This window comes from Falco cherrug, chromosome 7, assembly GCF_023634085.1.
Source record: "Falco cherrug isolate bFalChe1 chromosome 7, bFalChe1.pri, whole genome shotgun sequence".
Classification (NCBI taxonomy): Eukaryota; Metazoa; Chordata; class Aves; order Falconiformes; family Falconidae; genus Falco; species Falco cherrug.
In genome coordinates this window covers 52,489,607-52,504,511 of record NC_073703.1, presented here as the reverse complement: position 1 = coordinate 52,504,511, position 14,905 = coordinate 52,489,607, and the positions used below count along the sequence as shown (strand labels likewise).

The following is a 14,905-nucleotide window of genomic DNA, read 5'->3' as shown; positions in this document are numbered from 1 at the left end:
AAATGACATACAACAAAGGAGTAAGAAGTTCTGGCTCGCTAATAAAGTTAATACATTAAACACCTTTCCCTTAATTTGTTTCTAGCTTACAATGTTTGGGGAATTCAGCTCCTTCAAAGCAACTACATGAGTTTCACTGCACATACTGTGACACACCAGGCATTCTCTTCTAAGGAAGCATTCAAGCAGAGGTGTCTTTGAAAGAGTTACACAACCTGTGACTGGAGCCTTAATCGAACTAACCTTTTAATCACTAGGCAAAAAAATAACCCTGCCAAAACCCTAGCAGAAGTACACAAAAGCAACACAGGGGATGTTTATACCAATGCTAATCCAACAGTCTAAGCACACTCACGCAGGAAGGATTCATAGGGTGAAGGGTCAACAGATCTAAAATCCAAAAGGGAGAATTCAAGCTGCATGAATCAAGTTCCCAAAGCAAAAGAAATGCCTCTGGCAAAACTGTTGTTAAACAGTGGCAGTTTGATTACTTGGAAATTGAAAAAATCAGTGACTTGGTAAGACTGTTCAATGCACTTTTGTTCAAACACTGTATTGATAGATTTGTGATCAAACCTGTCAGAGGGACACAGATGAAGAAAGAAGTAGAAAAGCAAACTAAAGTACCAGTGGAAGACAGAAGAGAAGGAAAGCTAAACTACAGTCAGAAGCCAACTGCTGACAATACTTGTCATGCAAGTGATGCAGCCTGGCATTGGGCCATGGTCCCAGGATTTTGGGCCAGTTCTGGTCCGTAAGTGGCAGACCAATAAAACATTCCTTTGTAGGAAAAGTTCATTCAGTCATCTTGTAGGTGACTGAAGTGTTTACTAATACTCAAGCAACCTCATTTAGTGCCACATGCAGGTAAGACTTTTATGAAGTCATTCACCAAAGTTAGAAGCAGCATCAGTTCTCATTATCCTACTTAAAAATTAAATCATTCTGGCTTCATACATCTTGTTGATAGACCTAAATTATAGCAAAATTTCTATGGAAGCAGAATGTAAAGTACATTAGTGTAGCATTTTTCTGCCTCCCCACCCTCAACCTCTGCTACTAGAAATGACAAAAAAGTTACTGCCTTGCTCACACAGTATTGGCTGTCTTTCCTTAATAAAAGAAAGTTTCAGAACCTAACAAAGTTTTTATCTCTTTACTTTCCACATAAAAAGGAACAAACTTTCTAAAAATACTGTACATTTTTTAGGGGATTAAAAAAAAAAATATCGTGGAAGGTATTAAGCGTCCTGTTTCCTCTGGAAGCCACAGGAAGGTATACTGAATTGATTCAATGCAGAAGTGTGTACAAAAATTATAGAAGGGCTCCTGAGGTAGCATTTGGGACAAATTCAGCTAGGTCAGGCTAGGCTAAGGCTCAACAATAGTCTTTGGAGAGATTTTTATCAAATTTTAGCCTAAAGTATCAGAAGTCTTACAAGATTATATTACATCTGTGACCAAATTCTCCTCAAGAATGACTGCGTGATATTTCAGTTATATAAGGAATGGAACTGGAAAAAATTTCCTTTTTCAAGGTAAAAAACTAGGAAATTCTGATCTTATCCCCTAACTCCAAAACCTTTAAAATTGAAATGGATTTTAAAGTTGAAATGCCCAATGAAAAATCTGTGTCAGTTTAGCCAGCAAATGAGACATACCACTTTACAAAAGACCAAGATGAGAAGACAGGATGGGTGTGGAAAAGAGCGATGCTGAGGAAAACAAAGCATTTCTTCCTGAAATATTGAAAGAGCACATTTTCTGATACTTAATCTTACCTTTATAATCTTTTCAACGCCAGAAGAACAGATCATGTAAGTGTGAGGATTAAACCGGACTTGGTTTACAATTGACCGATGACCTTTCAAGACCATAAAAGCACCATTGACAACCCTGCCAATGCCACCTAGGGGAAAAACAAGCACACACTTAAATGAATAATTAAATCTTCATATTGCTTTCATTCATAATCATTTAAAGTCATATTATATTTGACAATGCACTTCAGCTTTATTTTGCAATATTTTAAGGCCTGTGTTAGCTGCAGAATTCCAATTTTACGAGCAATGCCGCTATGAAAAGCTGCAAGTTTGATGAAAAGCATCCTTCCGGCAAATGAGGCCTTGGAGGCCAACTCTGATTCAACTATCTAAACAAACAATGAAAATTTTGACCTAATATGACAAGTATGTGAATAAGAACAACATACATACTTAATGAAATCATCAGTGAAACCACAGTGCCTAAGGCATGACACTGCTTACAGTTTGTAAATTTGAAGCAGAGGCAAATAAAGAGGTTCACTTTTTTAATAGCTATACTCTTCTTTATTTATTTTTTAAATCACCAATTCATTACTGTCATAGTTGACTCTAGTCTGATGGATGGGAATTTAAAGGAGGCAATCTTCAAGGCTACAAACTGAGTTACTAAACTACAGCTGTATTTAGTATAGCCTTGCCTAGACCAGTATCTATAACAACTCAATATTTCTGTGAATCAAGCTTAGAGAGGGACCTGAAATTATACCATCTGACCAGCGGGTTATATCATGCTTTGTCACAAGGCAGGGAATTAGCTGAAATGGAATGCTTTTGTGCTAATGGTAAAACTCAAAACAGAAGCCAGACAACTTTTCTGCTTGGTCATTGACTCTTACTAGGTCTATACACCAAAGCAAGAAACCGTCACACAGTGTTTTTTTTATATTAACAGACTCACATAATTCAAACCACAAATTTGCTAAAATGCACACCAGTGTATCTGAATAAACAAGTGTCAATCAACATGCTAGGACTAACATCTACAGTGAAAAAAACCAAAATGTTTCAAAGTAGGGAAGTAAAAACTCAAAACCACTTCAGAGGAAAACAATCACGCTATTTACAATTTCAAAGGTCATAAGAACACCTTACAGAAAGTTTAAATAATTTCATCAGCTTCTGTGCTACTTACAGTTGTCTTAACACTAAACAAGTAAACTTTAGGTTCTTCTTGCTGAAGATGTTTGCTATCCTCCTTTGACCTCAACAGGAGCTCTTTCAAGCTGAAATAGCTGCTGGTTTAAGCCCTAAGTCCAATGTTGAACTACCCGTCTTTTAAAACTGAGTCAGAGTTCTCCTGCAATGCATGTTTCTCAAAGAAAAGCTTGCATCAACACCGCAGGGTAGCAAGATACAAGGGTCAGGGAGAAAAAAAAAAAAAAAGAAAAGAAGGCATTCCTCCATCACCTTCCATTTGTTAGGTTACATAAAGAGCTGCAGCTAGTGAGCTTGTTGTTCAGCCCCTCTCCTCTGAGAGATACTACTCTATCCCTTTCACTCATTATAACTACACTCTGAAGACCAGACTGATGTGTACATTGTGTACAAACGATGATACGGATTTAGAAATAAGGAGTCATCCAACTCCTAAAAATCTGCAGATAGATCTTTTTATTGCTTCTGGAAAGAGTTCTGTTGCACAAATCAATTTTTGCAGAGCAAACTGCAGTCTCACGGCACTTTGGGATAGAAAGATAATGTGCTTGAAGAAGGGAAAAGAGATGGCGAATAACTCCAAGGACCAAAACACATGGCCTTTTTAAAGACTTTGTATGTAGAATGACGTCTCATTTAAAATTAAGAAAACTTGAAAGGGACACTATCACTCTAGTTAACTTGTTCTCGTTTCAGTTTCACTGATAACTATATTGAGACGGAGATATCTGGAATGGTTCTTGTTTGGGTACATTTGTATTTTCTGTAAAGGTTCAGAGGTAAATTAGTGCCTTCAGCAGCTGGAGCAAGATTTCACCAATGTAAGCGAAGTTGACTGAGAAGTAACTGATTGGACAGCAAGCTCATTAAATGCCAAATTGGGTTCTTTTGATTTTCTTTCCCATTTTATGAGATTACTCATGTCCTTTTATTCTGCTCACCCTGCTAGACATTCATGACCACATGTATAGCTGATGGCAAGTTGCCCTACTCCCACAGCATTCCTTCCAGTCAAATCACAGTTGTCAATCCAATTCCCTCTATCAAGCCAATGGTAGATGGTATTATCCAGTCCAGTTCTCAACACGTTTGTCTTGACCTAGCAGACGATGCTCCAGGAAAGAGGGCCTCAGGAACGAAGAGACGTTTTGCTTAGGAAATGTTGCCAAGTAATGCCTAAACCAAGTTTTAACTGTCCATGGACTCTAGCTGCCTGAATTTAGTACAAAACAAGAACTATGCCCTATGAAACACTTACAAAAGAGTTAGAAGTTAGAGAGGCAATGAGTGAAGAAAGAATTATAATGGAGATGAAATACAAATTTAGCGCACCAATATCTTTGGGCTGCGTTTCCAAGTCAGTTTATCAATACACTAAGAGCACTGGATGAAAAGTACACGGCATGCAGTGTCTAGAACACAGCTCTCCCTAGGCTGTAGTCAAACCCAGCCAGCGTTGGAAGCCCAGAAAGCCAATCATATCCTGAACTGCATCAAAAGCAGCAAGACCAGCAGGCTGAGGGAGGTGGTTCTTCCCATCTGCTCCGCTCTTGTGAGACCTGACCTGGAGTTCAGCTCTGGGGGCCCCAGCACAAGAAAGACATGGACATGCTAGAACGGGTTTGGAGGACGGCCACAAAGATGATCAGAGGTGAACACCTCTCCCATAAGGAAAGGCTGATAGAGTTGGTGCTGTTCAGCCTGGAGAAAAGAAGGCTCCAGGGAGACCTCATAGCCACCTTTCAATAAAAGGGGCTTGTAAGAAAGACAGAGAGAGACTTTTTACCAAGGCCACTAGCGACAGAAGAAGGGGCAAATTTTTAAGTTGAAAGGGTGTACATTTATACTGGATATAAGGAAGAAATTTTTAACAATGAGGGTGGTGAGACACTGGAACAGGTTGCTCAGAAAAGCTGTAGATGCCCCATCCCTGGAAGTGTTCAAGGTCGGGTTGGATGAGGCCTCTTGCTCTAGTGAAAGATGTCCCTGCCCTTGGCAGGGGGCTTGGACTAGATGATCTTTAGAGGTCACTTCCAACCCAAACCATTCTTTGATTCCACGATTCTACAAAAGGAACTCCGAAGATATCTGCTTTAATACTGAAGTTTCCTAAATTCCTTCTGTTAACATTAAAATCAGAGGAAGCATAGTACTAGAACATACTTCACTCCGCTTAGAGTTAAGGTGAACTTCCCTACAAAGCCCCTTAAAACAACTCACTGCCCAATTACAAGAAAGTCCCCCAGGAGCAGATTACTGCAATCACAAATCTTAGCAGTCGGCTTTTTCCAGTAGTACAAGAGGCTTTAAGTATTTAGACCAAAAAGTATTGACTCCAGCAACACTCTGACAATCTTTGTGTCAAATATAATAGACTGTCCCAGAACCTCATTTTTGGACACCGCCTTGCTTGATGCAATTTTGGTCTACGTGCTTTAGCAGTGTCTCTAGGGAAGTGCTTAAGGCAGAACCTTATCCTCACAGCGGTCCCTTCATTTTACAGTAGTCCAGCAAAGCTGGTACGGTGTTACACGTGTGCCTGGGTGGCAGACTGTGCCTGTGTCCAGACTTGCCTGGACCTGGAATCCCCCTGGTCTCCCAGCAGAGGCTGAGCTGCAGCCATACAGCTTCGAGCCATCTCACAGTGTGAGTTGAGTTTGCTCATGTCTGCTGGCAAAAAAAAGGTGCATCTGTACATTAAGTGGAGGCTGGCCATAAACTGCTCAAATTCCTGAGGCCATCTTCCTTTTTACGCGTGTAACAATTCCTATTTCTTTTTGGTGTCTTTGCTTGAACTGGTATTTTCATTTGTATTGTTTCAGCAGAATTGACCTCTGCTATCACAACAGCACTCCAATTTTGCTTCTGAGGTTTAGGGTTGGTTTTTTTTTTAGAAGACAGGGGTGTTGTTTGTTTGCTTTTGAATTTAGTGGCACGCACAAGTCCTGCAATTGCTTTTAGCACGGCAGCTTTTATATTCTTAGATAGTTACCACGTGTATAAGCAGCACTTATACAGAAGCCATTAGCTTTCATATATGTTATTAATAGTATTAATTAAAAAAAAAAAGTCTTCAAGTCTTCAGAGGCTGATTATGCAGATTTTAGAAGGTTTCTAACTTTCTAATCTCTACTAGACTGGAGGGATGGAAGGAAGCTGGTTTTGCAATACTTTCCAAAAATTGCTATGCTTAATAACAGTTTAGAGTAGTGGTTCAGCGTTTTTAACTGTGCTGGTTGTTGGTTTTTTGGTCAGCTTTTATTTGATACACAAAATGAAATATCAAGAAAATCCCTCTTCCTCTGCACCGTGCAAATAAGTGCTCCAAAGTGAGGCAATACAGAGTCTCAAAAAAAAGTCTTTAAATAATATCCTGCTATAATACCTGGAAGAAGGCTAACTCTAAAGTGTACATTTTAAAAGAGGTTTCCCCTACACACATTTGACAAGAATATCATGGCAACACAAGGCCTATCTACAGGCTGCAATAAAGACAGGAGGAAGGAATAATACAATGCCTCAAATACCTCAAAAGGTAGTAGATGTCTACGAAGTTGCTGTACTATTTTAGGTTTTAAATATTATGCTAATGAAATCCTTGTTAATTATTCAGTTTTGTAAATATTTATGCAAATGAGTTGACATTTCACATATTGAGAACATGCTGGATGGTATATACCAACACATTTTAAATAACACTGGTAGATCATAATGGAGAGTGAGATACTGGGACAGCAATCTGACTTGCCATGTGCAAGTTCCATAACATGTATCGGTGTTTAAAAAAAACAGAAGAATGAATTATTTGAAGGATAAGGAAAATAGGGAAGTGACAGATTATTAGAAAAAGCACCCTAGGGCAGAAATCCTGTAAGAACGCAGACAGCCTCTAAACTAATGGAAGCTGCATCGTTCCAAACATCTAAAAAACTGTCAAAGCGCCAGAGAACTTGCTGGGATAAGGAACAATCCTCCACCGGCTCTGTAACAGAGGAATTAAACGACCTCATTAAGAAGAGGACCCTTCTATCTAGGGCTCTGAAAAAAAAAAAAAAAAAAAAAAAAAAAAAAAGAGTCCCACTGGTTGTTCATATAAGGTAGAAATGTTCTACAGACTAAAGCATAACTTCATACAAGCCTTGTGAATTACTCAAAGTGCTGAAAATTCCTGAGAAGAACCAGATATTTGCAGCTGCTGCCAGTGTGCCATAGCATACCATTCCACTGTAGTACTTGGCACTACAGTGGAAAGCTCATTTTAAATTAATTCAGTTTTCATTAATAATAATCCAGGACACATTTAGACTGTAGGCCACTGCCCCTGCGTTTGGATCCTATGAGGTCACGATGCACTAATGGAAAAGAGATACCATAATTTGGAAAGCAAATGCACAGCACAACGCAAGCAAATATGCATAGCATATAGGACCTCTGCCTTCAACGCATCAGATTATGTTTAGACTCTTTAAAAAGTCTCTCTCTGGTCGGTCACACACCTGTAATTGTTTTGTACAATGCATGCCAGCAGATGGCTTTGCTCCTCAGAGACCTGCCTGTGGAGAAGCTACACGGAAATACAAGCACTCCTGCCCTGAGAGCACAGGGCCCTCCCTTCCAGTGGGATCAGGAATCTTAACTCCAGCAGCCAGACCAACTTCCAGGTTTCTCAGCAGCACAGGCAAAACTGACTTTGGTTACAACAAATATAGGGTGACAACAGCAAGGGTTGGCCATGATCCTTTCTCCTTCCAGCATGGTAAGAGGATACAGTTTGGAGGAGTCACCAGGGGACTCCAGCTTCGGACTTCTGCTACTACAAGACAGAGCGAAAGGGAGTGTCTCCCCATAAGAAAGCAGCTCCAACTCTGCCTGCAGGCTGCTTCCCTTGTCACCTTCGAACCCACCCTCCACCTCCCAGGCCAGGTAAAAGCATCTGTGTGGCCTTGCAGAGCTTCAGTGAAAGCACAAGGAGTAGGCTGGTGTCAGCACTTGCTTCAGGCAACCTGCTCTTCCAAGCAATCACCCACTTTGCCTAGCCTACGGCTAGAACCAGCCCTGTGGTGGTCTTGTACCTCTGCAGAAGTTCCAAAAGCCAAAGAAAAAAAATCATATTTAAATATCTAAAGACTACGCAGAAAGCTGTAGTGGTAGTAGCTATTTTTGGACGTATATTTTCTCCCTTCTTGTGTTGCTGCTAAATATCTGCCTTATCTATCTATGCCTTATCTATACCAATACTCCCACTGTTGTTATCACCAGTAGAGCTGAAGAACAATATGAAAGCTAAGACAAAATTACTATAGAAATAAACTTTGGCACACACTTTCCACTCTGTCACTCTCCCAGTCTGAGAGAGACTGCTCTTTCTGTGCGTTTAACTACACAGGTCACAATGTTTTTTACGGTGTTACTGGAACTACACAAATTACCAACAGCTAGGCTTTCTGAACACGAAGGGACTAAAATAAGTGAAATTATCATACAACCAGTAGCTGGGGGGTTGGGTTTTTTTTTAAATGGCAGTGTGAAAACCGCTTGCCTGTGCATTTGTTTTGTACTGGTAGCTGCAAACATGTTCAATACAATAAAGAGGAAAAAGCTTTGGCACAATCAGATGGATAACTGCTGGGGACTAAGGCTTCTCCAGTTTATCCCAGTGCTCAGTGCTACCTTCAGCTTTCTATTGCTAAATTAGAAATTAAACAGGTTAAGAGGCTGGTGAGAGAAACACTCATGGATGCTGAATCTTGGCTACAGCACTACAAAGCACCCAACACTGCCTTGTTTTCTGATAGATGCCATCTAGCTAGGACATATCCACAGGTTTCTGGTATTACAATCTACATGACGTGGAAACCAGTCCACTAAATACAAAGAATCTCTTCTACACTGCTCCATCACTCACTTGCTGTGATAATCAAAATAATTGTTCCATAGCACACCATGGTCAACACTGACCTGAAGGAAGAGACAAACTACAGTCTTAAACAGTTTAGATCCTAAGACCACAATTCAGAAAAATATTTTTTTAAAAAAATACAAACCTTCCAGACCATGCTCCCCATTGGGCCAGATGGCTTCTCCCCACCCCAACCCAATTGGTGTGTGTATATATATATCTGTATATATCTGCATGTTTCCCCTTATATAAAAAAATCTCAAAAATAGCTAAAGACATTAAGAAACACTTAATCATCTATTATTCATCTTTACTTATCAGCCTGGAACTTTGAGAACTTAAACCACAAGCTGTCTCAAATGAGATAACCCTGTTCAAATGTTGTGAAAAGATCTGTTGCTAAATTCTTCAAGCCTAAAGAGGTGTCCGCACTTACAGGGACCAACAAGGAGAAAAAAAAGGGAAGAAAAATTGCACCAATTCTGCTGAAAATTGGTGCAATTTAATTTAGTAACTGGACCACAATGACAGGCCCTTTCTTGCTCACAGTTACAAAGACAGAATTAAAAAGGGGTTTTGAAATGCAGTTTGCTGTTCTGATTTAGTGAAGAAGCTTTCAGAAGTCTGGTGACAGCCTGCTCACGTAAACTGAAGGTTCCCCAACTGTCTTCTCAGTCACAACTAAATATCATATCCCTCACACAGCATCTCTGAGCAACATTTCAAAAGCAAGAAACAAGCTCCGAGTTGCAAAGATGATTCAGAGTAGTGGGTGAGGAATGTAAATTCTATTTTGCAAAACATTTGGTCTACTAAGCCCTCTATTACCCCACAAGACATGTCAGGTTCTGTCTTGAACAGGGATTCTTTACCACTAAGAAAGAGATCGTGTTTATAGGAGTCAGGTTTGAATACTGCCTAAAGTACTTGTAACTTAACAGTCTTGCTGGACAGATTATGTAGAGCTGGTGTCTCTTCTCACTTCTAGCCTGCCTTGGCGACAAGTAAAAGAAACTCAGGACTGCTTTTCTTCTGCCAGACTACTCTATGAATTTTGCTAGAAACTCTGCCTCTGAGGAAGAATGGGATATGTACTTTAAAGAGAAAAACTGGCTAACAAATTCACCAAACAATCAGCAATTACTTCTGAAGCACAGTGGAAAGCTGGTAGTACTTGGATGGAGAATAAGGTGGAAAAACACGCAAACTATTCTATCGTCAAGAAAGGACAAAAGGTGGTAAAAAAGCAACTGACCTTGTGGCATAGGAAATTCTGGCCTGTTCAGAATAATCTGAAGTTGTGGAAGAAGACAGCCAATAAAACTCTTCAACAGAATAGCTTCCTAACCAACTTAGAAAATACCTTTTTTCACAGAACTCCCCACCCCAAAGTAAATCCTGTCTAATAACTGGACCAAACAAAACCGCTGGCAAAGTTTCCAGCTAAAGGGCAATGATTCAATGCAACCTACTGGGAAGACACCTCTAAATTAAGATTTGAAAAAAAACCCAGAATTTGTTGCATTTTCCTGGCAAAATACCAACACAGGTAACCACATTCCTCCAACCTGAAATACATTTGCAGTTGTCTGACTGGTGTGTTCCCACTTTTCTTCATCTTTTGTGTAGTACTGCTGCTAACCATTAGATAGCTAGTACTTACTGTGCACCTGTACTTAAGCAAAATAATCTATTTAAGAGTTGGATGCAGCTCTGTTAAAAATCTATGCTTGCAGAAAAGTTGGTATTTGCCAATAGCTGATATAATTTAAGAGAGTTGTATCATAAATATTTATAGCAACACAATGTCTAAATTCAACTGGAAGGTAGAAATCAGTGAAGAGATATTTTTATTTAAAATACCATCCAACGGTACAGGACATTACATCATCCTGTCTAGTTTGTGCAATATTTCAAATGAAAGACCACATTCCACCTCCTCAGGTCGCAGACCCAAAGACACTCCTATTTTAAGCTAGAACATGAGAAGCAGTAGCTTTCCAAGTCTCTGCATCCTTACAGCAAGACTCTTTCTCCCAAGAAGGAAGCACAGCAACCTTCCTAGCTAAACAATTGTTCTGAATCATAGGATGAGATTTAACAAAGGGTATTTCACCACATTCAAAACAGGCACAACCCTTCAAGAAAAGCTGAATGAAGAACTTCAATAAGCCCATCACAGGTGCTGTGGATGCCTAGTGAGTTATTTGCCACAGAAGCTGTATCTTTAGGTCTAACAAAACAAAGCTGGTGAGTTCTCCTGAAGTGTTTCCGTAAGAGAGCTACTCAAGTTACAAGAGACTAAGACATACACACTGGGTCTTCAGAGCTCATTACCCAACCACTGAGGGCAATTGACATTAAGTAAATAATTTTGTAACTGCAATGTTGCAAGTTTACTGACACCCTTCCTCAAGTTACAAGAACCAGAAACAAGAAAGCTGACCAAAACACATATGACATTGTTTTGTGGTAATTTTAGCTATCGCTCCTTGTGCAAAGGTTCCAAATAAAAAGTTTGTCAACTACAGCTGCCTGGGAAAACAAGTTTTCAAGAACATCACAGCCAAATAAACACAAACCCTCAAGTCCAGAATTTACAAGTGGAGTCATGACAAGTGTAGTAACATGCATAGAATGTAACTCTGCAGTCCATACAAAAACTTACAGATAAATAACCAATCTAAACGTGTGTAACCTTTGTTTTAACCAAGAGGAAATTTCAACAGTAGTAGTAAGCAGTGTCAAATGTAAAAGAAAATCATACAAATTAAAAGGAAAGCAGGGAGAAGTCTCTGCAAACCCTACATAAAGATAGAGGTCAAGGTACTGATATACTTAGCAGGACCATCTTAGAAGACTTCTGGACTGCAACACTAAATGTTGGTTAAATAAGCAATCAAAAAGTTAGAATGGCATTTTCCTCAAAACCCTGCCATTAACCAAACTTTTTAGAGGCTAGTTATCCTCTCAGCTGTGGATTACAGAGCTATGATTAACAGCCTTTGAAAATGAAACAAAATATTTTCATTTTACCTCTAACACAGCTTGTAATTTGCTCTCACTGTTGCTAGAGCACCTGAGACCACAGGATAGCACTCAATTCTATGCAATACAGTTGTAATGTACAGTCTAAACTGCTGGAGCCATTAAAAATAGAAATGGTAGTACATTTCCTAAAGTCTTGTGTCTTTCAATCAAGATTCAACACCCTTCTAAAAGAGAACAGAGATTTGTTTCAACAGAAGAGATATGCTGATGTTGTATGGCTTAGACCGCGGTATTGCCAAACACTACAAAATACTAGATGGTATCAAATTAGGCACTGACCAACTGTGGCATCCACAGCAGTACTGTTATAGCCCACACATACTGCTGCTTTACTTTAACATCCCCCTCCTATACTTTCACACAGAGTTGAGCTAGTGCTATTTGCTTAGCATGTCTGCCCCAGCATGGGAAAGGGTCAGAAGTGGTCATTTCCACCACTGATAGCAGTCCTCCACCGAGAAAGTAACAGATCATAACTGCTCTGCATTAGAAATCAGTGGGAGGATTTTGGTGTAAAAGGAAAGAAAGAAGGGAAGAGAGGCCAGTGCACTGGAGCTGTAACAACCAGTCTGTGCATGCAGCACCAGTTTATGCTGCAAGCTTCTTGTGAGATGAAATATCTTAGTACACATGATCCTAAGTTCCTCAGTGAACTCAGATCTGCTTAGAAGCAAGTGTGGGTAGACAAGAGGGAGGAGAGACACACCCTGCTCCAGCCACAACTCTTTCTCTTCAAAAGCTCATCTAGAAGATTTAAATGATCATAATACGAGAAGAGAAATACAATTAGCATGATAAGATTGCATTGGCGTTGTTAACCAGAGACTGGATTAGGCATTTGCAAACTCTTCCCCATCCAGCCTTCATCAGAATTGCTCTGATTGTGAGGCTGAGTGACAAAAGCAATTTTTCAAATTTTTCAAACCCAACTAGTATTTGTCAGACACCTGTCCCATCCCAAACAACAAAACTTACCTGCTTCTGGATCTGGAGGAATCCTCCACATATACAAATTGAAGTCATCAGAGCCCGAAAGGATGTACTGTTAGGAATAAAAATAAAAGCAGTTTACCAGAAAGTATCACTTGAATTATGTTATGTTATTTTATTGTTCATCTAGTTTCTTCAAACCAAAAATGAGGGGAAAAAAGATAATTTGTATCATTCTTTACACCTTGGTGATCAACTTACCTTTAAACGGGGGTATCAACACCAAAATGTTGCATGAATATAATGAGACCAAAATTTAAAAGCATGCTTCATGTACCTGATGCCTACTGCCCAAAGCGTATGTTTTCTTTGCTAAATAAGGTTATAGATTTTGGTTGGCTTTAATACAAGCGTGTCTAGATCAAGCTCTCATATCTCACAGCCTGCAACTCTGGTCTTTTCTTAACGTCAAAGTCTTTCATCTTTTCTTCTCATCTCTTGAACTACCACAGCAAACTCTATCAAACACATACCTAAGAAAAGAGCTAGCATGTCCATTACACAAAAAGCACAACAGATTAAGTCTGGCTTAATCAGTCTACCAAGACCATCAAAAGTCAGTCACTGAGGAAAACCTTGAAAACTGAACAAAACCAAAGCTAAAAATTCACTATCAGCAAGTCTCAAGTGATTTAAAAAAAAAAAAACACCAACAAAAAACAACCAACCAACAAACCACCACATTTATCACACTGTTCATTTTTTTCCTGGTTATAGTTACTCTGGAGAGATGGAAAGCTGCCATTTTTCAACAGTGCATGAAAGATAAGCAATCTCTTTATTGTACAGAAGTTTAGGCAATATGCAATTTGAAGTAGCTTAATATACTACAAACATGCAGTAGAATAACAGGTGACATGTGATATGGTAAAAAGCTTATGCCTCTCAGTTATCAGAGGTCACAAACTGTGTCTCCAAGTATCTCTTCTCCAATAAACTGTACTCCCTGTCATTTATTTCTCCCTCAAATTAGAGATGAGATGACATGTAGTAGAGCCAAGGGAAGATTCCAGTTCTAGTTATACCGGTGTAGACAGTGTAAATAAATCTCTAGCCCTCAAGTGACTTAAGGCTTCTGCTTAATCAGTACAGTCAAGAAGCTGGGTTTCTCATTTTGTTGTTATTAGGGTAGAAGGAAGCGAGAAAAAGAAATGGAGCAAGCCTGTCCCTCTTCTAACCTTTGATAGGAGACAAATTCTGTTTTGTTTGGCTCAGATATAACTGGTTTCTGTCATTCATCCTCCAGGGATACATAAACTCATCGGGCAAAGTAACATCAAGCAGTGAGGAGACAAGTCCTGGAATAACACAGGACTGAGAAGCAAATAAAAATACACTCTAACACTGAGAAAATGGCTATAAATGTGCATACATTCCGTTTGCAATGCTAATTAAGTTAGTGCAGTGTTCAGATGTTTCCAGCCACAAAAATGCAATAACCAACCACTGAAATCCCTTCTCTGGTTTCCTACTATCACAGTCCAAGCATTCTTTTTTCTCTTATTTTTAAGGATGTAGGATGTCAGTAAGCAGTTATGAATGCAATTATGCTAATTTTCTGATAGATACGAAGCACTGATCAAACAGAAATGCCTTTAAAAACTTGTGCACACTAGTTCTGCATCACTTATAAACCCATACTTTCCAAGCCAGAAAGTTATGTCTACAAGTCAACATGTTCAAGCACTTAGGCAGCTTACCTCTGCCAAACTGACCTGATCAGTGCCAGAAATATGCGCTTCCCTTTCATTTGACTGCTCATAAATGTTAGCCCACAGCAGGCTGAGCCACTGTGCCAAAACTACACATATTAGGGCTCATATAGGCAACCTCCCAGCGATCAGAAAGCAAGCACCTCTAAAATGCTTTGTTACAGAGGAAACGCTACACAGGAGGGAAAAAAAAAAAAAAGGTCTTGTTTAAAGTTATAAAGATGTTGCACATTTTTAGTAATTATTACCAAATTGAATGGCTGAAGCAGCAA

At 39.4% G+C, this 14,905-nt stretch overlaps 1 protein-coding gene across 4 annotated transcripts in view; it reads right to left on the bottom strand.

Moving 5' to 3' along the window:
* The window catches only part of DCAF5 (DDB1 and CUL4 associated factor 5), a 77,415-nt gene that overhangs the window by 8,915 nt on the left and 53,595 nt on the right, over positions 1 to 14,905 (bottom strand). For all 4 annotated transcript variants that reach the window (XM_005441099.4, XM_014281441.3, XM_055715022.1 and 1 more), the window contains exons 7-8: positions 12,907 to 12,973; positions 1,782 to 1,909 (exon numbers count right to left, since the gene is read on the bottom strand). In XM_005441099.4, coding sequence (XP_005441156.2) covers positions 1,782 to 1,909; positions 12,907 to 12,973 — 195 coding nt within the window. The remainder of the gene's footprint in view (positions 1 to 1,781; positions 1,910 to 12,906; positions 12,974 to 14,905) is intronic.